The sequence below is a fragment of the Protopterus annectens genome, chromosome 8.part1 (assembly GCF_019279795.1).
Source record: "Protopterus annectens isolate FY-2018-M chromosome 8.part1, PAN1.0, whole genome shotgun sequence".
Lineage (NCBI taxonomy): Eukaryota > Metazoa > Chordata > Ceratodontiformes > Protopteridae > Protopterus > Protopterus annectens.
In genome coordinates this window covers 312,146,979-312,173,808 of record NC_056742.1, presented here as the reverse complement: position 1 = coordinate 312,173,808, position 26,830 = coordinate 312,146,979, and the positions used below count along the sequence as shown (strand labels likewise).

The window sequence follows — 26,830 nt, the reverse complement described above, 5'->3', positions numbered from 1 at the left end:
TTTCCTGGTACCCAGAAAAGTGGGCACTTGGTGCCCATTCCTAGATCTTTCTATTCTAAACAGCTTCCTGGTGGTACCAAAATTCAGAGCACTCACCCTGCAGCAGCTTCTTCCTATGCTGGCCAAAGATGCATGGTTAGCCACCCCAGACTTAAAAGAAGCCTATCTGCACATCCCTATCAGGGACTCTTGCAGGAAATATCTACGCTTCAGAGCAGGACCTATGCATTATCAGTTCTCTGCACTTCCCTTTGGCTTATCCATTGCTCCCAGAGTATTCACAAAAAGCACAAATTCTACTGCTGACCCAGAGGTCATCTCCCAGGATCTTTCAAATCTAGGTGCTTAGGATTTCCCTCTCTCTTCCCTCCTTGGCTGACCTGGTGTGACTTTGTTTGAACTCTACAGTTCCCTACAAAACAGTGTCTACAGGACTGCAATCAGTTTCTCTCAACATTTAAACAGATTGAACTCTACAGTTCCCTACAAAACAGTGTCTACAGGACTGCAATCTGTTTCTCTCAACATTTAAACAGAGTAGGTTGCGCACGCAAAAAGCATTTAAGCTTTCACTTACAGTGCTTTGTAATTATGCAGGTCACCATATTGGTCAGCCATAGGGCTCTTTGTTTCTACTTGAGTGGTTGCCTCCTTCCCCTGTAACTGAAGTAAATTGACTCTTACATTAAGAGCTGTAATACTTGCCTTATAGCTTTAGGACACCTTAGGAAACCTTGTAAACTGCAATAGCCCCGCTATGTTCGCCCTCGCTACAATCGGGCTCTCTTTGCTCCCCTCCCTGCCCCCAATTCCCTCCCGCCCCCAGTACCTCTTTATTTATAGTACTATAGCCACTCCCCCACTTTCTAGATCCTATCTGCTTTCATCTGGGATAATTCCACCCACCCCCATTCTACTACCTACATTGTAATAGCACCTGTCAGCTTTCATCTGGCATTCTCCCATCCCCCTTCCAGTACCTTTACCTCACCACTCTTATCTTCTGGTGTTGCATCACCAGGTAAAACAGTTCCTTAACTCACTAGCTGAATCACAGATAATGATATACTCCTCTTTACTACCCCTCTTGTTCACACCATACCTCCTTACCTTGTATGAAAACCAGTTTCTCATGGGATTTCAGGTCCTAAAAGGCCATACTATCACCCCAGCTGTAAATCCTTCCACCTTCAACCATACTTACAGTACCAGATCCTATCCAACATCTTGTTCAGTCTATCAACATCTCAACCCAGGCGCATTAGCTCTAGATCCAAACACTACCACAAACTAATAAACAAATTCCTGAAGTTCATCACCAAGTATAGAATCAACCTAATACTTGGTGGTGATATTCACCCCAACCCTGGCCCACTCACTTCAGATACACATACCCCCTCTACTTGCAATCTAAGCTACAAACCTACAATTAATAGGCCAACTAACCCTCTCCTAGTCTGTCCTCTCAATATTAGAAGCATTAATAACAAGGTACATGAATTGCATGCACTTCTGGATGTCCACTCCCTTGAGATTCTCTGTTTATCTGAAACCTGGTTAAAACCTAACACTAAAGACAATGAAGTGTTACCACCTGGGTACAACATACACAGGCTGGATCCTGCTTCGAGGAAGGGTGGTGGGGTAGCTGTACTCTCTAAATCTAAGTTGAATGTCACCATAGATGTAATACAACCCCCTCAGATTAATAACTCGGAGTTTCTTGCCACCAAATTGCAACTTAATAAAAATAAATGCATTAATATAATTTGTGTGTACATTACCCCCAGGTAACAATATATCTACATTTGAAGATATCCTGCACTGGCTATCATGTCACTACCCCCAAGAAACCCTACTACTTGGAGACTTTAACATAGACTGGGGCACCTGTTCCTCAGAATCCCCAACCACCCATATTAACCTGCATGCATTTACACATATCATATCCACCCCTACCAGGATAGGTAAACCCAACCAAAAAGCAAGTATACTTGACTGGGTACTCATAAACAGTCACCCTCAACTGTACACCTCTGGTACCCTCCTTAATGGCCTAAACGATCACCTTCTCACATATGTAATTAAGCACAAAACCATTAATTCCCAACAACCCTTACTCAGAAAGGTTAGAAACAATAAAAACTTTGACCCTGCCAAATTCCAACAAGAACTAAACTCATGTAATTGGTCTATTCTAAAACACCTCCCCTTAGAGGAAGCAGTAGCATACTTTAACAACAAATTCCTTGAGATCCTTGATTTGCATGCACCTGTTCGTTCAAAGAGAACCAAGGCAAAAACTGCACCATGGCTTTCTATAGAGTCTAAACTCAAAATTACCCTTAGAAACAAAGCATGGGCTTTATGGCGTTCTTCTAAAGACCCTCAAGATCACATTAAATGCAGGCAATCCAGGAACGAAACCAAAAAATCAATTTTGCAAGACAAAAAACAATACTACTGTAATTTACAGACAGTAAATCAAAATAACCCTCAGAAGTTTTGGGCAGGTTTAAATAATCTACTACATCCTGGACAAACTTCAACCCCAATCCCTGCTGCTAATATTGATAAAACCCCTGAAGATGTTTCTGATAGTTTTAACCAATTCTTTACTGAGACAATTCAAGCCTTATCTAGTCAACTACCTCCTAGCTCCCCTGGTCCTGAAAGTAGCACCCCTAGAAACCTACCCGCATTCAGCTTCCATCCAGTCGCCACTTCACTTATCCATACCTTGATCAAAAAATTAAAACCCACTACACTTTCTGCTGATCAACTCCCTGCCGAGTACCTACAAAAATCAGCTGATGCTATTGCTTACCCTGTCTCAATACTAATCAATCGAACCATAGTAGAAGCTAAAATTCCCACCATCTGGAAAATATCCTATGTAATCTCACTTCACAAAGGAGACCGCTCTACTGAATTCTCCAATTATAGGCCAATAGCTATACTCTCTCCACTTGCAAAGATTATGGAAAAATGGATTCATAGACAACTCATGCACCACCTAATCCAAAATCGCCTTATGGCAGACACTCAGCATGGCTTCCGTCCTCATCACAGCACTACTTCAGCCCTCCTAGCCTTTACTAACACCATAAACCATAATCGCAACAATAATTATATATCCTCAGCCCTCTTTTTGGATCTTTCCAAGGCATTCAATATGGTTGATCACCAACTTTTAATCCACGTCCTGCAAACATTCTGTCTAGATACTGGAGCCCCCTCCAGTGGTTTCAATCCTACCTGAGTGGTCGACAGCAGGCTGTCCTGGCAGAACAAACTCTCTAACCTTCTACCTAACACCCTTGGAGTACCACAAGGCTCTATACTAGGGCCCTTGCTGTTCTCCATCTTCATTAACTACCTTTATACTGTCATCCCAAAAGTCAGCTGTATCCAATATGCTGATGACTCTACTCTGATTTGCTCAGCCACATCTCCAGTAGAGTTATGGCCAGCTACCCAGACCACCTTTAATACAATAGAAAAATGGCTTTCTGAACATAGTCTGATCCTAAATCCCAAAAAAACTAAAATGCTGTTATTTTCACCAACACGTAGGTCTACCGCTTTCACCTGTACCATAAAATCAAATGATGGCACAATAATCTCCCCTGACCCATCTACAAAACTATTAGGTGTCATCGTAGACAATAATCTAAAATTTGACTTGCATGTTAACCAAACTATCAAAACCATCAATAAAAAACTAGGGTCAATTTACAGAATGAAAGCCTTCCTAACCCCTTCAGCTAAAATTGCCATAGCTCGCTCTCACCTTCTTTCAACCCTTCTGTATGCATCCCCTCTACTCTCGAATTTAAACAAGACTGTCCTTAACAAACTCTCAATTTGCTACAACCACATTGCCAGGTTTGCCACTGGGCTGCCTTTTAGGACACATCATTGCATCAATCTAAATCATCTTGGGTGGCTTGAACTACCCAGCCTAATCCAGTATAACCAACTGATTATGGCCTATAAAATCCTCTATAATCCGGACAATACTCCTGCACTTAAAAATGTTATCACCCCCTATAACAATCCTAGACCGCTTCGATCCTCTAACAAACTACTAATTCAGACTAGCAAAATTAATAACACAGCCGGTGATTCTCTCTCTGCAAACTCTGTAAGTAGATCCTGGAACTCTCTTCCAGCTGATATTACTTACTTTCCACCTTAGGTCAATTTAAAACTAGACTCAAACAACATTTGTCACTTAACTGGCTATGTCAATGTATCAAGCCTGGCTATCTCTCTCTAGAATGTGTAAAAATCTGTTAACCAGTTTACTGTGCAATTTAATTTAATCCTGACTTGTGCTCAGGATTAACTGTAACCTGTGGAACTTTGTTTTACTTGCTTACTTATGTAATCTCTGTAAATAGTCTGTAATATGTAATGCTGGTATTATGTAATGCTGTATCTGCTTACCCTTGGAGCTTTTCTCCCTTGGCCTCCGCTGAAAATGGACATGCATCCAGTCGGACTATCCCGGTCAACAAATGTAAAATAAAAAAATAAATAAAAATGTCTGGCTTCAGCCATTGCCTGCTGCAGTCAGAGAAAAATTCAAATTTACCCGTACTTGGACGACTACCTGATTCAGGCAGACAGTCAGGAAATGCTGTTGCAGCACCTGACATTTGTAAAGAACCTTCTAACCTCCCTGGGGTACACCATCAACAAAAAGAAATCAAAACTAGTCCCCAGTCAAAAGATTGTATTCCTGGGAGCAAGCTTGGACACAGCATCCCAGATGGCATTCCTTACTCCAGAAAAACAAGCCTGTCTGACAGAGTACTTCATTCAAATGACCACCAGAACCCAGCTATCCGCAAGGAAAATCCTGCAGGCCGTAGGGTTCATGGCCTCATGTTACCCTACTAATTCCATATGCCAGACTGCATGAGAGGAAACCTCAATGGTACTTAAAAAGTCTTCGGTGCCAACATTCTCAGGACCTGGAAACTGTCATTCCTTTCATACCTTGTCTAAGGACAGAGTTTCTTTGGTGGGCAGCAGCATGTAACCACAACAAGGGACTGCCATTTACTCAACCCTATGCCACCCAGACCCTAACCACAGACCCATCAGACTATGCCTGGGGGGAACACCTGGACGACAAGTGCATTCAGGGCCACTGGAACCCAAGTCAAATTCATCTGCACATCAGCCAAAAAGATGCTAGCTGTTCAGCACACTCAACAGCTTTCAGATCCCTGCTCTCACCAGGACCCCTGCTAATAAAAACAGACAACACCACAGTTAAGTGGTCCATCAACAAGCAGAGGGGAGCCCACTCTTACCCACTTTGCAGGCTAGCCATGGCCCTGTGGAGGACGGCCTTGGACATTGCAGGTCCATCTACAAGCTCAGTTCCTGCCAGGTATACAAAACTCACTGGCAGATGACTTGGGCAGAAAGCTTCTAAACCCGCACGAGTGGCAGTTGGAGCCCAGCACCTTTGGTTTTCTGATTCAGAAATGGGAAACCCCGGAGTTTGCTCTCTCTGCCTCTCCCTGCAATCACTAGCTCAGCAAATTCTGCACCAGGACACCAAACAGCAGGGCCTGGAAAGTGGATGCCCTATCCTTCCAGTGGATAAATCTCTTAATCTATGCATTTCCCCCTCTGCCCCTTCTCTCAAGAATATTGCTCAAGGTAAGACAGGATAGACCAAGGACAATTACCATTGCCCCAGACTGGCCACGCCAGCACTGGTACCCATTCGTGCGCAGCCTGTCACCGGTACCACCCTGGCACCTACCCCAGAGCCCGACCTTGCTCACTTTGCAGGGGGGACAGATCTTACATCCGCAACTGCAAACCTTAAATCTTGTAGCCTGGCTTATTCCTTGAATTCTCCCCCAGTTACCAGCCTAAGCAAACAGGTATTGGGCGTCATTCTTGAAGCCAGAAGACCCAGTGCAAAGAAGTCCATGTTAATAAGTGGGAAATGTATTGCTCTTGGATTCAGTCTAAAGGAGAGAACACAACTCTGCCCTCCCTACCTCTAATTCTGGATTACTTAGTGGATCTACTCCACAGAGGCCTTTCCTTCTTCTCTATTAAGATCCATGCCTCTGCCATCTTGGCTCATTACAACTCTGAGCCACCCTTATTCTCTCACCTTCTCATCAAACAGTTCCTGAGAGGGGCAAACAACTTAAGGCCACCAAGGAGAGCACCCACCCCTGCTTGGGACCTTAACTTTGTACTGGAAAAGCTCACACTACCCCCTTTTGAGCCTGCAGCGTCAGCAGACTTAAAATTCCTCTCTTGGAAAACAGTATTGCTCCTGGCCATCACTTCAGTGAGAAGAGTGTCTGAGGTACAAGCACTTACGGCAGTGTGGCAGTGGAACCCTTCATTATTCATGCTGTACCATCTGGTATTTTAAATGTACATAATGAAATGGTCTCTAAGTTCTGTTACCACTTTACACTTTTTCTGATCCCTTCTCAAGAGTTTTAATGGATTATTTGGGCAGCTACACACTGTATTAGCTTTTGAGCAAATGCTCACAAAAGATAACCTGGAAGACTGCTGCTTCAAAATGTGATCCAACCCCTGGACTGAAGTTACCCATTTACAGTCTAAGGGAAAGGCTTGAACCAAGAACTAGGCTACTACCACACAAATGGTTTGGTCCAATACCTAACTAAACAAAGCTGCTGTAGTGGAAAAGTACAGTTATGTACACTTACCATAAATGCAGATGTTAGAGTGTATTCACTGTTGCAGTCATCACACTTGGGTTATCTGCCTGGAGTTCGCCCTCAGTCGGCCTGAATACCAGAGACTTAGCATTTCTGCGTTGGCTGCTGTCGCTCCAGGTCTGACGTCAGGTTGTCAGGGGAATAAAAACAGGCAGCCGACACCATTACATCAGTTTTTCCTGCCCCAAATGTCAGGAGCCCCCCAACAGGGAGCTAAGCTATGGTGGAAAAAAAATCACCACCGGTAAAAAGTAAATACCAATACCCCTGCAAGGGGTGAGTAGTAAACACAGAGAGGAGAGAGATAGAGAGAGCATGGGGCTGGAGGAATGGAACTCAGAACTGCAACAGTGAATACACTAACATCTACATTTATGGTACGTGTACACAACTGTACTATGTTCTTCATGTTCCACTGTTGCAGTCATTACACTTGGGTTGATTCCCAAAGCTGTAGAAAGGGTGGAGGAAGTCAAGAAGTGTTTGGGCTGGCTAGTATTGCCCTGCAAGACTGCAGTCGCAAAACCCGCCCTGGATTTGGAAAATATAGGCAGGTAGCAATGCTTGCTGAATGTGTGTACAGAACTCCAGGTAGCAGCCTTCAGAATGCCCCTGGTAGGGACTCCCCTGAGGAATGCTGTAGAGGTAGAAGTTGCCCTAGTGGAATGTGTTCTGACCCTCTGAGGGGTTGGTTTCCCATGGTGTTTGTAGCAGAAATGGATACACTGTGCTATCCATTTGGAAATTGTCTGTTTTGAAATGGCCTTGCCCTCTGCCCCTAGTGCAAAATTGAGTAATAACTGGTCAGATTTCCTGAAGGGCTTAGTCTTATCCAGGTAGAATCTGAGCTGTCTGTGCACATCTAAGGAGTGCAGGATCCTTTCCCCTTTATTCTGAGGATTAGGAAGATGGTGCTTTGAAAATCAAAATTCTAAAAGTAAGCATTTTCAGCTTGTCCTTAGTATGCGAAGCCTGCATGAATCCAAGTACATTTCTTAACTTTGAAAGGTGCAAGGACATTATTTTTTTCCAGCTTAATATTGGATTCATATCGGTCCATTATCCTTATGTCCTTGGTATACTTTTGTAACTCATGGGGAAAAAAAAGTTTCAGATGAGTAATAAAAACAAATCTATGCAAACACTTCCTAGCAAACTCTCTTGGACTTTGTTACATACTTGGAAGCCATAAAGATGACTTTACGTTGTTCCTCAATTAATTCTTATAGTTATGCATAATTTTATATGCCCTAATCATTCCTTTAACAGCTGCTTCTGTTTTAGACTCTCAGTAATTGACCCCTTTGTGCTGTCTCTAGGTAGAGCCAGTTAATCATCAAATAAAGCCATTATTCGCAGGCAGAGCCCAAGCCACTCCAAGAAGCTTCGTTTGCAGGCTCTTTCCAAAAGTAATGTAACCTATTCAATTTTACAGTAAAATGTAAGCATACAGTACTTTGTGTAGCAATTAAATTTGCTTTCACTAACCCCCCCCCGATACGACGAATGTGACACCTCTGGGGTGTCAAAGTATCCTTTAAGTTGCTGATGACAGTATTATTATTACAGTTGTTAAGCATATATTCTCTTGGATGCTTTTGTTTTGGAAAAATCATTACCTTTTGCACTGATTTTGCCATTAGACAAGTCAGTACTGCTTTTGATCAATGAATGCACTAATGCTGCAAGGCAGATTATATCTATTATATCAGTTAAACTTTGAAAAATGCTTGTCCCCATATTTCCATATACCTTTCCTAACCAACCAGTGTCCATCTAGTTCTTTGTAAAATTTTCAGCAAATTGTTCCAAGCAATCAGCTAATTTCTTTTGTTCATTGTGAAAGTCATGTGTGAACAGCAGCGTTTTAGTGGTAAGGTACTAAACCTCCATGTTTAGAAGATATTACAAACTTTAATGGCACCATAGCCCTCATTTTAGTCATCTGTTAGTCTAAAGAATATGCATCCACTACAGCCTGCTAGGTAACCACTTCTGGAATCTCCACCCCAATACCTACACACCGATTGGGATAGGTAAAACTTTGGGAGTCTTTCTTCATATGTAATTAGTTCAGCTGCAGCAGTATATGAAGAACATAGTACAGCTGTGTGATGCTCTCAGTAACGAAGTGTCTGAGTAGTGTATGTGTTGTAGTACAAGCATGTTCGTGTTTCACTGTTGCAGTCATCACTGTGGGGTTCTTCTTGCCGGCAGGCAGTCCTTGGTCGGCCAGAATCCCAAAGTCTGGGTCTGGCGTCGGCTGTTCAGCAATGCTCCCTGACGTCAGAGCGCCAGGAGTACAAAGCTGCCAGCCGACGCCATGTTCTCCAGTCTTTCTTGCCGTGCGGTGAAAGCAGTTCGCAAGTGCCGGTCAGCTGACTCCTGATATTTTTTCGTGCTTCAGTCCAAAGGCTTACTTCTTCTCAAAGCTAAGTACCCCGTTGGGGAAACTTTTTTCTTGCTCCAGTCCGATGTCAGAAAAAGTTAATAATTGCATTTCTTGTGGGAAGCAAATACCTCATAAGGATTTCCATTCTTACTCTATTCCTTGTTTAGGCCCTAACCACGAAGTAGCTAGTTGTCAGTTTTTTGCTAGATTTAACCAACGTACGATTAAGCAGAGGTATGATTTTGCTTTTCACTACTTTGGTAGGCGATTTAATTATAAAATGTCGTTGGGCACGCTTCCGACTACCGGAGTTCACAAACAACGCAAGGATAAGGACAGGCCTCCGAGGTCCAAATCAGACGACATTACACAACCAGATCCAGCTTCAGGTTCGGCAGTCGTCAGTGAGGCGCTTTCGCAGCCCCTGTCGTTGGCCATTTCAGAACCGATAGCCGAAATGGACTCCCACGAGGAGCCAACAAGGCCTTTGAGCACTCCAGCTGCAGGACCTTTGGACAATGCTCCCTCGGATGGGTCCGGAGCTGCTGTGCAGGTACCGGCTTCCGAGGGGGTTTTCAGGCCTACACAGCTTCTGATAAAGGCAAAACCCAGGACAAAGACTCCTCCTAAATCTAAGACACCAGCCCAGGCCTCTTCTGATCCGGGACCCAAATCTCAGAAACAGTTACTTAAAATGGCGGATGACTTGCTAACCATGATTAGGGGTTCACATCCCCCTCCAGACAAAAGGCCAAGGCAAGAGTTGGACTATGAATCTTCTGATCAGGCATCTATTTCTTCAGTGTCTTCCTCTGAACAGGAATATTCTTTCCCTCGTTATGAGGATTCTGATGCTGAGGAGTCTTTTCCTTCAGCTTCCCCCCCCTGAGGATTTTTCTTTTGGGGAATCTTTACATGACATGAGGGAACATTTTCACTGGGAGGGACAGGAGTACTCTGAATCTAAGAAAAGGCTCAGGGATTTCCTTCTTCTTCCCCAACATAGACCCCTGGCTATTCCACCTATTTTATATATTGTGGATGATGCTTTTTCTGAGGCTAATTTAACTCCTTTCCTCCTTTCCTCCAGCCCCTGCTAAGCCCGACAGATATTACAGGGTCCCTGACTCCCACCAGTTCCTTTACAAAAATCCTACTGCTGATCCAGAAACCATTTCTCAGGGTCCTAAGGGGGTTAAGGCTTCCTCTGCTAAAAAAATCCTATTGCGACAGATAAGGATTCCAGAGCTTTGGAGAGATGGGGCAAAAAAAGTGTATACTTCTGCTACTTTATCGATTAGGGCTTTAAATTGCCAATTTCATATGCTAAAATATCAACAATTTCTACTGTCTGTTATGAAACAAAAGTTAGGTACCATTTCTGCATGTGCAGATAATAAGGGACTACTTGATTTGATGCATGCCACTGAACAAGTGGGGAAGCATGGTTTACAGAGTGGTTTTGATGCCTTGGAGGCTTCTTGCAGGGCGGCTGCCTCTGCACAGTCATTACAAGACATGCTTGGTTAAAGGAACAAAACTTACCTGATCAAGTGAAAGCAAAGTTACTGGATGCTCCTGTTCAGCATAATGTTTTGTTTGGGCCTAAGGCTGAAGAGGTGATTAAGAAAATGGAGGATAAGGCAAAATCCATGCAAATGGTTAAGGATTTCTTACAAGTTCAGCCCCCTAGATTTAGCAGAAATTGGCCAACAAAAAATTGGTCTTTTCCCAGCTCAGACAGGTCTCAGAGGGGTAGATATAGGCGCACCAGAGGGAGGCCTCAAACACAGACCTCTTACAGACCTAGACAATGGAGTGCTTCCACCTCCAGGTGTGGAGAGGACAGACCTCAATCATATAGAAAACAGGTTCAATGACTCCCCCAGCACAGCTCCAGGAACTTCTCTCCTGGATGCCCCTCTAGGAGGAAAACTCTCTCCTTTTCAACAAAATTGGACTTGCATAACCCAAGACAAGTGGGTTCTGGATGTAGTTTCAAGAGGTTACAAATTCCACTTTCTTACCTTGCCAAGACCAAATGGATGGCCAGACCTATCAAAAACACCAGTGGTTCGAGGCATTAAACCAGGTGGGATCCCTCATGGCTATGAGGGCCATAGAACTGGTTCCACAATCAGAGACTGGGCAGGGCTTTTACTCAAGGCTCTTTCTAGTTCCCAGAAAGCAAAACTCATGGAGACCCATCCTGGATCTGTCAGTCTTAAATACTTTCCTGAAGATACCAAAGTTCAAAATGCTTACTCTGCAGCAGCTCCTGCCAATGTGGAGCAAAAATGCATGGATGGTGACATTGGATTTAAAGGAGGCTTACCTACACATCCCTATCAGACAGGAGTGCAGACAATACCTCCGGTTCAAGGCCGGCTCAAAACTTTACCAATTTCCTGCGCTGCCCTTTGGCTTGTCTACTGTGCCCAGGGTCTTCAAGTGCCTGGCACCAGTAGTAGCTTATTGCAGACTCAAGGGTATTCAAATTTACCCTTATCTGGACGACTGCCTTATTCAAGCAGACAGCAAGGATGTTTTACTACAGCACCTGGAATTTGTTCAAAATATTCTCAAGTACCTGGGATTCACTGTAAATATAAAAAAGTCAAATTTGACCCCCACACAACAGATAACTTTTCTGGGAGCTCTTTTAAACACAACAACCCAGATGGCATTCCTGACATCCGAAAAACAACTACAGCTGGCTTCCACTTTCAAAACCTTGGCTTCTATAACTCAGCTAACTGCAAGGAAATTTCTGCAGGCTTTGGGTTACATGGCCTCCTGCATTCTTCTCATACCAAATGCAAGACTACATATGAGAAAAATACAATGGTACCTAAAAAGTGTATGGTTCCAGCATTGCCACAGTCTAGACACACAGATTGCTGTCTTGCCTTGCCTACAAAAGGAATTCCATTGGTGGACCATGGCATGTCTTCACAACAAAGGCAAAGCATTCAGTCTACCTCCAGCCAGCCAAGTGTTAACCACGGGCGCCTCGGATTACGCATGGGGAGCCCACTTGCAGGGAAAGAGTCTGCAAGGTTTTTGGACAGAGGATCAGAAGCACCTACATAACAATTTAAAAGAGATGTTAGCTGTTCAGAATGCCCTCTTGGCTTTCAGGGATCTTCTACAACCAGGACAACTACTGATACGAACAGACAACACCACAGTTATGTGGTACATAAACAAGCAGGGGGCTCACATTCCTACCTCCTTTGCAGACTAGCCATGACTCTATGGAAAAAAAGCACTAGCTTGCAATGTAGATCTACAAGCTCAGTTCCTGCCAGGGAAACAAAATACTTTGGCAGACAGCCTGAGCAGGAACCTGTCAGACCCACACGAGTGGACGCTAGACACCCACATATTCAAGACGATTACAGAAGCCTGGGGCTGCCCGGACATAGATCTATTTGCATCTCCCCTCAACCACCAGTTACAGATTTTTTGCAAAAGGACTTTTCACAAGCTAGCATGGAAGGTGGATGCACTATCATTCAGTTAGAAAAACCTCAAGGGCTATGCCTTTCCACCACTACCTCTTCTACCACGGGTGTTATGAAAGATCAAGCAGGACAAGCCCAAGATGATGATTCTACTGGCCCCAAATTGGCCTCGTCAATTCTGGTACTCAACACTGAAGAATCTATTTCAGGAACCACCTTGGATTTTGCCTCAGATTCCCAATCTATTGTCCCAGCACCAGGGCCAGGTTCTGCACTCTCATGCCAAAACACTCAGCCTGGCGAATTCAGGATCTATGATTAATCCTCCCCTTCCCAAAAAGGTCATGGATGTTATCTTAGAAGCCAGACGGCCTAGCACTAGAAAATCTTATGCAGGCAAATGGAAGAAATTTTGCACCTGGATGCATGCTCAGGATTTGGATCCTCTCATTCCTAACATCCCTCTGATTTTGCTTTACCTAACAGACATGCTACATAAGGGTTTATCCTTCTCCTCCATAAAAATTCATGCCTCAGCTATCTCTGCACATTACAATACAGACCCTCCACTCTTTTCGCATCCACTAATGAAACAATATCTACGAGGAGCAAAGAATTTAAGGCCCCCTAGGACACCATCCATACCTGCCTGGGACCTCAACTATGTTCTAGAAAAACTCACTCTGCCTCCTTTTGAGCCTGCTGCCACAACTGACATTAAGTATTTATCATGGAAGACCGCTATCTTACTGGCTTTGACTTCAGCCAGGAGAGTCTCAGAGTTACAAGCACTCATGGCTGTGGAACCTTACATTATTTTTCACCAAGATAGGGTGTCTTTAAGGACTAATCCTACTTTCATGCCTAAAGTGGTTTCCAAAGTGGCTTTAAATCAAACTATTTACCTGCCAACTTTTTTCACTAATCCACAAAATAAGGGGGAAAGGATCTTGCATTCCTTGGATGTACACAGACAACTTCGTTTTTACCTGGAAAGAACCAAGGATATCAGGAAAACAGAGCAACTGTTTGTTTCTTATGCAACAAACTCCCAAGGCAAAGCCATGTCAAAACAGACCATTTCTAAGTGGATTGTGCATGGAATCAGATTTTGTTACTCTCATCATGGAAAGCAAATCCCAGGAAAAATTAGGACTCACTTTACCAGAGCTGCTGCTACTTCAGCTGCCTTTCTCAGGGGAGTACCTACCAAAGATATTTTGGAAGCTGCAACTTGGAGTTCAGTGCATACTTTCTCTAAGCACTATAATCTCCCTCTTTACTCGAAGTCTAGGGCAGGCTTTGCTTCTGCAGTCTTACAGGGCCTTCTAGCCGCCCCTTCTTCTCTATAACCACCACCCCTTATCTCAGATTTGGGATTCAATCCTACAGTGATGACTGCAACAGTGAAACACGAACATAGTACAGTTGTGTACACTTAACATAAATGTAGATGTTCGAGTGTCTTCACTGTTGCAGTCTGGGTTACCCTCCCTCCTGTCCCCTCTTATACTTTCACTAGTGTGCTTACCTACTTCACCTTTCTTCTGAGGTGTATTTGCTACAGGCTATGGGGTTTGTGGTATGTTATTTTTTGGTTTTTACTATTGGCCTTCATTTTTAGGCACCTGACACCTGGGGCAAGAAAAACTGGCGAACATGGCGTCGGCTGGCAGCTTTGTACTCCTGGCGCTCTGACGTCAGGGAGCATTGCTGAACAGCCGACGCCGGACCCAGACTTTGGGATTCTGGCCGACCGAGGACTGCCTGCCGGCAGGAAGAACCCCACAGTGATGACTGCACCAGTGAAGACACTCTAACATCTACATTTATGGTAAGTGTACACAACTGTACTTTCCATCCACTTTCCTGCTCAGGACAACCCCTTTTCAGTCTTGGCCCTGTATTGCTTGATAGGATGCTGCAAGGTTAACTGTCTAATTTATCATAGGGTGGACTCTTCCACACACAGGACATTTCCTTAGTAAAGTTTGCTAGGAAAAAAAAGTGAGAACCTTGACCAGTGTCCCTTATTTGTAAGGGATCTGTGTATGGAGGATGTCAGTCTCCACTATTGTTTAAACATAACTTTTGGGAGATAGGCTGCTCAGGTGGTTGCCAGCTTGTGGCTGATATCCTTGTGTAAATTAGTTCTGCTGCATCAATGAACTTATGAAAATATTTGTTGTGTTGAGTTCTCATGCAGCTGTACTTAGCTTGTTTGGGTGGTGTCTGAGAGCGCTATAGAACTATCCATCAATGTGAAGGGATGACATTTCAGTTTCAAACAGTTGTTTGACTGTAGCTTGCATACTTCCTTGAAGCACATCAGCGGTACTTGATTTTTGAGTTTGTATCCGGATCTTTGCTCTGCTAGCTTTGATGTAGTAGAGGTTTAAAGATATGCTAAGAGACTGCTGTCTGGAGTTTCTGCTGCGTGTCTCACCCTGATAAGTTCTCTTAATATATTTGGGTGTCCATTTCCATCACTGTAGTTTTAATGAAAACTTTATACCAGTAGGCTTCTCCCAGTTTGATTTCAATCACTGCTTTCCAAATGTGTGTATAAGTGTTTGTGTTGTGTTAGCTACCAACACAACACAAACACTTATACACACATTTGGAAAGCAGTGATTGAAATCAAACTGGGAGAAGCCTACTTATTGTGCAGTTGTATTAGGTTCTGATTTCTTTGCTAATGCAACAGCTTAAGCATGGGTAGACTATTCTAGCACCAATACCAAAGAAACACCACTCAAGTATAGTTTGCATGACACTTCGCTAGGGACCAGAAGAGAGCAGTGTTTTGATTAGTGACATTGTAGCCTTCAGTGATGTCCTGCAAACTTGAGCAGATGTGTTTATTGTAGCTAATGACAGTTATCTGCTTAAAATTAAAGTGCTTCAAGTTTTTCATGTTTTAATCTCCCACCATCCCAATTTATATTTTGCCTCGTGAACTTAAGAGTGACTTTTTTGTGCTGTTTATAGATTGGATCCAAATCTGTACCGCAAGTGCCAGGGTGATGCATTCCGGCTGTGCCATGCCCAAGGCTGGAACGAGACAAATGAAATGGTCATGCCTTCAGGTGCTATCTTTTCTTGCTTATATCGGCATGCATACCGTACAGAAGATCAGGGAAGAAGGGTAAGCTAAACTGGTTTGTGCAAGCTGTGAAACTGCTCTGAGCTTTTAAAGACCTGGTTTTGTACGATATATTCTATACTGTAGATGTCTGTTAAATTTTTGAAATGTAGAGCATTCATGAGTTTTCCTCATTGATGCATTACTATCATCCTCAGTTTACTTTGATTCATGAATGAATTTGTGATGAAAGGCTTATACCTGATAGAATGTTTGAGAAGTGTGTACTGGCCTTTGGTGGAGGTTTAACGATTCTATTTACAGGACTGGTACCTTTTTCACTTTTGAGCTGGGACAGAGGTTGATCACATAATATTTGCTTCCTGTCATTACCTCTTTCATGTTCATGTCGTTGTAAGGGTGTGCCAAAAGGGAAAGTGGTATGCAATGTAGAGGTTTCATATTCTGAATCTGTGTGACACACTATGAGGGTTGGTTAGTAAATTAGGCAAGATAGAATTTACCTAGACAGACACGAGAACTTTGATAATTTACTTGTTTCTTTTGGCTCCCTTCCCACATAAGCAGTACCTTTGTTTTCTGCTTCTGTTTTGCCAGTATGCCCGGATTTGGTCTGTGGTCTGCTGCTATTCTTGCATTAGTATGAGTGGAACCACTGTACCTTTGGGATGAGGGCATGTTACTGAAAATATACATATTGGTTGAGATTTTTGTTTTATTATTGTACTTTCCTACTCCTTTACCCTTCTACCAGGACAAACATGCAGTAATGTTGAGTGGAGAAGAGGATATAAATAAGCTACTTCACACTTTTTCCATAGACCTAGGTCTGCACTTGGTAGTTTAAGTAGCTTTGTAGCTGAAACCATATTAAGTATAAATGGATTGAAACCAGAAAGATTTTTCACTTGTCGACTTAACTGTCATTGGAATGTGCTGACTTATTTCCTAAGTTTTTCTTAGTTGTTTGCGCTCCAGTCTGTATTACATATTGATTTGATAACCATGCGAGTGGTGTGGTCCTAAAACCCTCCTACATCATGACCCTGGTCACAAGACTGTATTTAGTTTATTTTTATAAGTTATAAAGATGGAAAAGTGCAATATATTCATTTTTAAGGTTAATTTGAAAAACAATGTATTGTGTTCAGTATTAGTAGTGCATATGAAGTACTAAATATATGTATACCAAATTGGCTACCAGATTAGATTTACAGAAGCAAACTGGTACATTTCAAATAGATCTGCCATAGCACAGTTGCATAATTAACTGTATCAGCTTACAGTGTGATCTTATATTTTTATAAAACAGAATAATTTTCAACTAGAGCAAGCACAACACAGATGATTGTAATCAGAGAACAGATCATAATCATAATCAGTTAATGTGTTGGGAGAAATGGATTCAAGAAAGTGAACCTGAGAGCAGAATGAAGCAAAGTAGAATCTATTTCAAGAACACATGAGCAAATAATTACAGTTAGTGGCCTGATTCAAGTATTTTGTAATTATACAGTTTTAGCCATCATGATGTGTTGGATGTAAGAGTGTTAAGTGTTTAAGTTTATGAACTATCACAGCACTCTGCCTGACAAATGGCAGCTGGAAGCAAAGTGCACATCTCATCAGCAAACTGCTGTAAAAGATTGGTTCTGCTATAACTTTGGCTTGCAGTGTGAAGTGTGACAGTTGTTAAAACTGTCAGGAGGTTTCTCCAGTGCAGATGTTCTTCGTTTTTCACTGTTGCAGTCATGACCTGTGGGTTATCCCAGCTGTGGTAGCCCTTGGCCAGCCCAAATACCAGAGTCAAAGTTTTTTGCGCCGGCTGCCTTTACCTGTAGTCTGACGTCAGGTCGTCATTGCTATAAAGCAAGGCAGCCGACGGCATTACATCACTCTTTCCTGCTGTGGAGCACATAGCAGAAGCAGATGTTTTTTCAAGTTTCACTGTTGCAGTCGTTACATTTGGGTAATTTGCTGGTAGGTCGCCCTCAGTTGGCCTGATTAACAAAGTCTTGGGTCTTGCATCGGTTGCTGTCCCTTCTTCCATGACAGGGATGTAAAACATGCAGCCAACGCCATTACATCAGTCTTTCTTGCCGCGCGGTGCCCGAATCAGAAGCAGTTCGGAAGTGCCGGTCGGCCGACTCCTGAAATTTTCGTTTTCGAGTTTCAGAACCGAAGTCTTCAACTAAAAGCTAAGTATCCCATTGGGGAAACTTTTTCTTGCGCCTCACCGATGTCAGTAAAAGTTAATAATTGCATTACTTGTGGGAAGCAAATACCTCCATAAGGATTTTCATTTGTACTGTATTCCTTGCCTATGCCCTGACGACAATGTACCTTGTTGTCGGTTTTGTGCTAAATTTAATCAACGCACTATTAAACGTCTGTGTATTTTTGCTTCTAAATATTTTGGTTCATGATTTAATTATCCAGCAGTGTCACCTGTTAGCAATCCGACTACCGGAATACCTAAAAAATGCAAAAAAAAAGAGAGAGAGATCGTCGAGGTCCAAAACTGATGATAGTGCTTCTCCTAAGCCAGTCGCCAGTACTCAGTGAGGTGCTTTCGCAGCCCCTGATAGCCACTACTACTGATTCGCAGGCCTCTACTGAGTCCAATTCAGAGTCCGGTATGCCGCGAGATGCTTCAATTATGGAACCCGCGGATGTCTCTACCTTAGATGGGTCCGGAGCCGCTGTGCAGGCACCAGGTTCTGAGGGTGTTCTCAGGCCTATAGATTTGTATATTAGACCAATGCCATCTTCAAAACTAAGGCCAAATTCTAAATCTGTCTAAAAAAAACTACACCTGGGCCATATGTACAGGCTCATATACCTAAAAAACAAGTGATCAAAATGGCTGAAGATTTAATTACTCTCATCAGGGGGGTAGCCAACCCCCTCCTTCTAAGAGGCCTAGGCAAGACATTGATTATGAATCTTCTGAGCAAGATTCTATTTCTTCTGACTCGTCTAATGAACAGGCTTTGTCTATACCTACTTATGAGGACTCTGATGCAGAAGATTCCATTCCTTCTTCTCCCCCTGAGGATTTTTCTTTTGGGGAAATTTTACATACCTTAAGGGAACATTTCCGCTGGGAAAGTCAGGATTTCTCTGAATCTGAAACGAGGCTTAGGGTATTTTCTTCTTCCTCAGCATAGGCCTTTGGCTATACCTCCTGTTATTGACGTTGGGTTGATGTTTTTTCAGAATCTAGTATGGCTCCTGATTCTCTGCCTCCGGCTCCTTATAAGCCAGACAAGATACTGTAGGGTTCCTGACTCCCACAAATTCCTTTTCAAAAATCCTATTGCCGATCTTGAAACCATTTTTCAGGGTCCCAAGGGGATTAAGGCCTCTACTGCCAAATATCCTACCCCTTCTGATAGAGATTCCAGGGTGCTGGATAGATGGGGGTAAGAAGGTTTACACTTCTGCAGCCTTGGCAATCAGGGCTTTAAACTGTCAATTTCATATGCTTAAATATCAACAGCATATTATAGGATTGCTTAAACAGGATAATTAAGATAATTTTTGACTGTGTGGAAAATAAAGATTTACAGGATTTATTGCATTCAGCTGAACAAGTTGGAAAGCATACTTTGCAATGTGGTTTTGATTCTTTGGAGGCTCCTTGCAGAGCTGCTATAACTGGGTCTGTGTTAAGAAGGCATGCTTGACTCAGAGCAAACTCTGATCATGTTAAAACAAAATTGTTGGATGCTCCTTTACAACAGGACCGTCTTTTTGGTAATAAGGCTGAAGAAGTTTTAAAAAAAGATGGAAGATGAAGCTAAATCTATGCAAACTGTGAAAGGTTTCTTACAGGTGCAACCTCCAAGATTTAGTAGGCACTGGCGTACTAAGAACTTGCACTTTCCAGATGTTCTTCGTGTTTCACTGTTGCAGTCATTACATTTGGGTAATTCTGCTGGCAGGTTGCCCTTAGTTGGCTTGAATTTCAAAGTCTTGGGTCCTGCGTCGGCTGCTGTTGCCCCTTCCCTGATGTCAGTTCGTCAGGGGTATAAAAGGAGCAACCGATGCCATTTTCTTCAGTCTTTCTTGCCGCGTGGTGCCCGAAGCAGAAGCAGTTCACAAGTACCGGTCGGCCGACTCCTGATATTTTCGTGTTCGAGTTTCAGACCCGAAGTCTTCAATAAAGCTAAGTACCCCATTGAGGAAACTTTTTTCTTGCTCCAGACCGATGTCAGAAAAAGTTAATTGTATTTCTTGTGGAAAGCAATTACCTCATAAGGACTTTCATTCTTGTTGTATTCCTTGCCTAGGCCCTAATCGCAACGTTTCTGGTTGTCGGTTTTGTGCTAGATTTAACCAACACACTACTAAGCATCGGTATGATTTTGCTTTAAACTATTTTGGACGCCGGTTTAGTTATCCAGAAATGTCAGATAGCCATCCGACTACCGGAGTTCACAAAAAATGCAAAGAAAAGGAGAGAGATAAACAACCAAGGTCCAAAACCGACGAAGCTTCTCCTAAGCCACTCGCAGGTTCGCTGGTTCTTAGTGAGGCGCTTTCGCAGCCCCTGACACCTGCTACTTTAGAGTCGCAGGCCGCTACCGACTCCCAAGTGGAGTCTGCTATGCTGCTGGAAACTCAAGGTATTAGAGCCTTGGACACTATTCCCTCAGGTGGGTCCAGAGCCACTGAGCAGGCACCGGCTTCTGAGGGTGTATTCAGACCTAAACATCTTTACATTAAACCAACTTCAGCGTCAAAGGCAAAGACGAAAGCACCTTCTAAAGCAAAGAAACAAACTCAAGAGCCACGTGGACAGGCCTCTATGCCCAAAAAACAGATGCTAAAAATGGCCGAAGACTTAATTACCTTGATCAGGGGTTCCCATCCTCTTACTGATAAGAGGCCTAGGCAAGAGACGGACTATGAATCTTCAGGTTTCTATTTCTTCTGATTCCTCTTCTGATCAGGAATATTCTCTTCCCTCCTATGAGGGTTCTGATGCTGAAGAATCTATACCTTCAGCTTCTCCTCCAGAGGACTATTCTTTTGGGGAAACCTTGCATACCATGAGGGCGCATTTCCACTGGGAGAGCCAAGATTTTTCAGAATCCAAAAAAGAGGCTCAGGGATTTCCTTTTATTTCCTCAACACAAGCCTCTAGCCAATTCCACCTGTGTTAGACATTGTAGATGTGTTTTCGGAGTCTGGTCTGACCCCTGACTCCTTACCTCCAGCTCCTGTTAAGCCTGACAGATATTACAGGGTTCCTGACTCTCATAAATTCCTTTTTAAAAACCCTGCTGCAGACCCAGAAACTATTTCACAGGGTTCCAAAGGAGTTAAGGCTTCTGCTGCAAAAAACCCTACCCCCTCTGACAGGGATTCTAGGGCACTGGATAGATGGGGGGAAAAAAAGGTTTACACATCTGCTACCTTGGCTATAAGGGCCTTACTGTCAGTTTCATATGCTCAAATATCAGCAACATGTCATGGCATTGCTTAAACAGAAAATGTTGCTCAACTCTGAATGTGCAGAAAACAAGGAAATGCAGGATTTATTGCATGCAGCTGAACAAGTTGGAAAGCATACTTTGCAATGTGGTTTTGATTCTTTGGAGGCCTCCTGCAGGGCCGCAGTTACGGGTTCTGTAATTAGGAGGCATGCTTGGTTAAAGGAACAAAATCTGCCCGATCATGTCAAAGTTAAATTATTAGATGCGCCTTTACAGCATGATACTTTGGTGTTAAGGCAGAAGAGGTGTTAAAGAAAATGGAGGACAAAGCTAAATCTTTGCTAACTGTCAAAGATTTTTTTACAAGTACAGCCACCTAGGTTTAGTAGGCACTGGCCTACAAAGAATTGATCCTTTCCTGTGTCAGACAGACCTCAAAGGGGCAGATCCAGACGCCCTAGAGGCAGATCCCAGGCGCAAGGTTCATACAGATCAAAGCAATGAGGTGCTTCTACCTCCAAAGCTGGAGAAGACAAATCACAACCATACAGGAAACAGTCCCAATTACTTCCCCCTGCCTGCACCAAGCTTTTATCTCCTGGCAGCACTCTTAGGGGAAAGTTAGCACTTTTTTCTCAAAATTGGCACATTAATAACCCAGGACAAATGGGTTCTAAATATAGTGTCACAAGGCAACAAGTTCCATTTCCATACCCTGCCAAAGGCAAACTGCTGGCCAGATCTGCCAAAAAATCATGTCCCAATCAAACAATCATGCGGAAGATACCTCAGATTCAAGGCTGGCTCAATGCATTACCAATTCTCTGCACTGCCCTTTGGCTTATCTACTGTGCCCAGGGTCTTTACAAAGTGCCTGGCACCAGTAATTGCATTCTGCAGACAAAGAGGAATACAAATATATCCTTACTTGGATGACTGTCTTATTCCTGCAGAGAACAAGGACATTCTTCTACAGCATCTGGCGTTTGTGAAAAGGCTTCTAACATGCCTTAGGGTACACAGTCAACGAAAAGAAATCAAAACTAGTACCCCCTCAAGAGATATTCCTGGGTGCAAGCTTAAATACAACTGCCCAGACGGCTTATCTCACGCCAGACAAACAAGGGCAACTGACTACCTATTTCAAAATGTTGGCAACAAAGGCCCAGTTATCTGCAAGAAAAAATCTACAGGCTTTGGGCTTCATGGCATCCTGCATCCTACTAATTCCATATGCCAGACTGCATATGAGGAAACTTCAGTGGTACCTAAAAAGTGTTTGGACTCAACATTGCCACAGCCTGGAAACTGATTACTCTCATTCCCTGCCTGCAACAGGAGTTTCGATGGTGTGCGGCTGCTTGTCACCAGAACAAGGGACAGCCATTCACATTACCCCCAGCCAGGCAGACACGAACAACGGATGCATCAGATTATGCCTGGGGAGCCCACTTGGCAGGAAGATGCATTCAGGGCACATGGGCCTCAAACCAAATGCATCTACATATCAATCAGAAAGAGATGCTAGCTGTTCAAAATGCCCTGGCAGCCTTCAAGGACCTTCTTCATCCGGGACAACTACTGATAAAGACAGACAACACCACGGTCATGTGATATATAAACAAACAGGGGGGCACACATTCTTACCCCCTTTGCAGACTAACCGTGACTTTGTGGGACACAGCATTGACTTACCAAGTACATCTGCAGGCGCAATTCCTGCCAGGAAAGGAAAACACTCTGGCAGACGAACTAAGCAGAAACCTCATGGATCCCCATGAGTGGCAGCTGGATCCACAAGTCTTCAGCATGATAACAAGGAAATGGGGATGCCCGGACATAGATCTATTTGCCTCCCCTCACAAGTACCAACTAAAAACATTCTGCGCAAGGACTTATCACAGACGAGCATTGATAGTGGAAGCCCTTTCTTTCAGCTAGAAAAACCTATCAGTATATGCCTTTCCTCCACTGCCTCTCCTCCCCAAGGTACTCCTAAAGGTCAAACAGGAGAAGCCAAAGATGATACTGATTGCCCCAGACTGGCCCCGCCAGTACTGGTATCCAATCCTAAGGAACTTGTCTTAATGCCCAGCTTGTCCCAGCAAAACAATCAGATCCTGCACAATCAACTCCAGACACTGAACCTGGCAGCATGGCTGATCAAGTAGTTATACAAACAACACCTCTCAGTAAAGATGTGATGGATGTCATTTTGGAAGTACTAGAAAATCTTATGCTGATAAATGGAAGAGGTTCTGTACTTGCAATCAAGCACAAGGAACTGATACAGCAGAACCAAATATTCCTCAGGTATTACAATACTTAACTGAGATGCTTGGCAAAGGCCCATCTTTCTCATCAATTAAAATCCATGCCTCTGCCATTTTGGCTCATTACAATACAGAGCCACCAATCTTTTCTCATCCTTTACTAAAGTAGTATCTTAGAGGAGCCAAAAATGTAAGGCCTCCTAGATCACCATTACCTGCATGGGACCTCAATTATGCGTTGGAAAAGCTCACCCTGCCTCCATTTGAGCCAGCTGCTACCGCTGATATAAAGTTCTTATCATGGAAAACAGCTCTGCTACTAGCAATTACTTCAGCAAGAAGAGTTTCAGAGCTACAGGCCCTCATGGCTGTAGAGCCTTTTATCATATTTTACCCAGACAGGGTGTCTCTGAGGACAAATCATACATTTATGCCTAAGGTGGTTTACAGTGTGGCTCTTAACCAGACAATTCATCTGCCAACCTTTTATCCAAATCCGCAGAACAAGGGGGAAAGATTTCTGCATTCCTTGGACGTACACAGGCAGCTAAGATTCTACTTGAGCAGGACTAAAGCTCTAAGGAAAACTGAGCAATTACTAGTGACATATGCTGCAGGATCAGAAGGAAAGGCTATTTCAAAGCAGACAATTTCAAAGTGGATAAGCCACTGCATCCGTTTCTGCTACTTGCACCATGGTAGACCTGTGCCCAAGGGCATTGGGTCTCATTCCACCAGAGCTGCAGCTACTTCAGCCTTTCTCAGAGGAGTACCAGCCAAAGACATTCTAGAGGCTGCTACTTGGAGTTCTGTACACACCTTTACAAAGCATTATCATTTGCCTCTCTACTCTAAGTCCAGGGCAGGCTTTGCCACTGCAGTTCTGCAGGGCCTTATAGCTGCACCTAATGCTGTTTAGCTCCAGCCTCCCAGCCATAGCTTTGGGATTCTACCCAAATGTAATGACTGCAACAGTGAAACATGAAGAACAAAGTACAGTTGTGTACACTTACCATATATGTAGATGTTAGAGTGTATTCACTGTTGCAGTCCAGGTTACCCTCCCGCCATCCCCCTGTCATTCTGGAGTTTCTTTCCTTCTCTATCTTCTACAACCTATGTGGTGTATTTGCTTGTAGATAAAGGTAATGTTTATATTGATGCATATATATATATATATATATATATATATATATATATATATATATATATATATGTATGTGTGTATATATATATCTATATATCTATATATATATATATATATATATATATATATATATCTATATATATATATATATATATATATATATATATACACACACACACACACACATATTTTTGCTACCTTTTTGGGGGCCCCTGACATCTGGGGCAAGAAAAACTAAAGAAAATGGCGTCTGCTGCATGTTTTATACCCCTGACGTCATGGAAGAGGAGACTGCAACCGACGCAGGACCCATGACTTTGAAATTCAGGCCGACTGAGGGCAACCTGCCAGTAGATTACCCAAATGTAATAACTGCAACAGTGACTACACTCGAACATCTACATTTATGGTAAGTGTACACAACTGTACTTTCCTATGGTGGACAGAGGCCTGCCACCAAAACAAGGGACTGACATTCACTCCACCCCCTGGCGCCCAAACCCTAACTACAGACGCATCAGACTATGCTTGGGGGGGCTCATCTGGCAGGGAAGTGCATTCAGGGCAAATGGAGCCCAAATCAAATGCACCTTCATATCAATCGGAAAGAGATGCTAGCTGTATAGAATGCACTTGACAGCCTTCAAGGACTACCTTCATCCAGGACAATTAATGATAAAAGACGGACAATACCACAGTTATGTGGTACATAAACAAGCAGGAGGGTACACACTCCTACCTTTTGCAGACTAGCCATGGCATTGTGGAACACTGCGTTGACCTATCAAATACAACTACAAGCTCAATTCCTGCCATTAAAGCTGAATACTCTGGCAGACGAACTAAGCAGAAATCTTATGGACCCACACAAATGGAAACTGGAACCACAGATTTTCAACATGTTGACACGCAAGTGGAGGAGTCCAGACATAGATCTTTTTGCCTCACCCCAGAACTATCAGTTGGGCAAATTCTGCACAAGAACTCGTCACAAAGAAGCTTGGAAAGTGGATGCTCTATCATTCAGCTGGAAAAACCTGTCCGTCTATGCTTTTCCCCCTCTATCTCTGCTCTCCAAAGTTCTACTAAAAGTCAAATGTCACACCTTCCACAGTGGCACTTGCCTCTGACACCTTTACTTACTGTCTCAGAAGAACAACCAAATTCTGCACCCTCAGCTTCAAACTTTGAATCTTGCAGCAAAGCTAATCACCTAAATTCACCCTTAGCATACCTCAGCAAACCTGTGATGGATGTCATTTTGGAGGAGAGAAGGCCTAATACTAGAAAATCTTATGCTGACAAATGGAAAAGATTCTGTGCCTGGAACCATTTAAAAGGAATAAGCACAGCATTGCCCAATATTCCTCAGATTTTACAATACTTAACTGAGATGCTTCACAAAGGGCCTGTCCTTTTCTTCCATAAAAATCCATGTCCCTGCCATTTCAGCTCATTACAACACAGAACCCTCCCCTCTTCTCTCATCCTCTGCTAAAGCAGCATCTCAGAGGGGCCAAAAACTTAAGACCACCCAAGAGAGCTTCAACCCCTGCCTGGGACCTCAATTTTGTATTGGAAAAACTCACTCTCCCTCCTTTCGTGCCAGCTGCTACTGCAAACTTAAACTTTCTCTCCTGGAAAACAGCTTTCCTTTTAGCAGTCACTTCAGCTAGGAGGATTTCTGAATTACAGGTTCTTATGGCAGTGTAGCCTTACATTATTTTTCATGCAGACAGGGTGTCTCTCATGACCAGTCCATCCTTCATGCCTAAGGTGGTATCCAGTGTGGCTCTTAATCAGACCATTCATTTACCAACTTTCTTTCCCAATCCACAGAACAAGGGGAAGCAAATTCTGCATTCTTTGGATGTACACAGACAACTTAGATTTTATTTAAACAAGACAAAATCTCTATGAAAATCTAAACTACTACTGGTGGCATTTGCTGCAGGGGAAAAGGGAAAGGCTATTTCAAAGCAGACTATTTCCAAATGGATAAGGCATTATATTCATTTCTGGTATATGCACCATGGTAAAACTATCCCCGAGGGGATCCAGTCTGTCTCCACCAGGGCTTAATCTACTTCTACAACCTTTCTCTGAGGTGTTCCTACCAGAGAGATTCTAGAAGCTGCTACCTGGAGCTCAGTTCATACCTTCACCAAGCATTACCACTTGCCTTTCTTCTCTAAATCCAGAGCTGGCTTTGCTACTGCTGTCCTGCAGGGCCTTATAGCTGGTCCTAATGCTGTATAAAT

The 26,830-nt window shown here is 43.2% G+C and overlaps 1 protein-coding gene across 1 annotated transcript in view; it reads left to right on the top strand.

The window, feature by feature from the left end:
• GLG1 (golgi glycoprotein 1) overlaps window positions 1-26,830 on the top strand; it is a 3,171,999-nt gene that overhangs the window by 1,541,310 nt on the left and 1,603,859 nt on the right. The window contains exon 11 of the mRNA XM_044081599.1: window positions 15,591-15,747. Coding sequence (XP_043937534.1) covers window positions 15,591-15,747 — 157 coding nt within the window. The remainder of the gene's footprint in view (window positions 1-15,590; window positions 15,748-26,830) is intronic.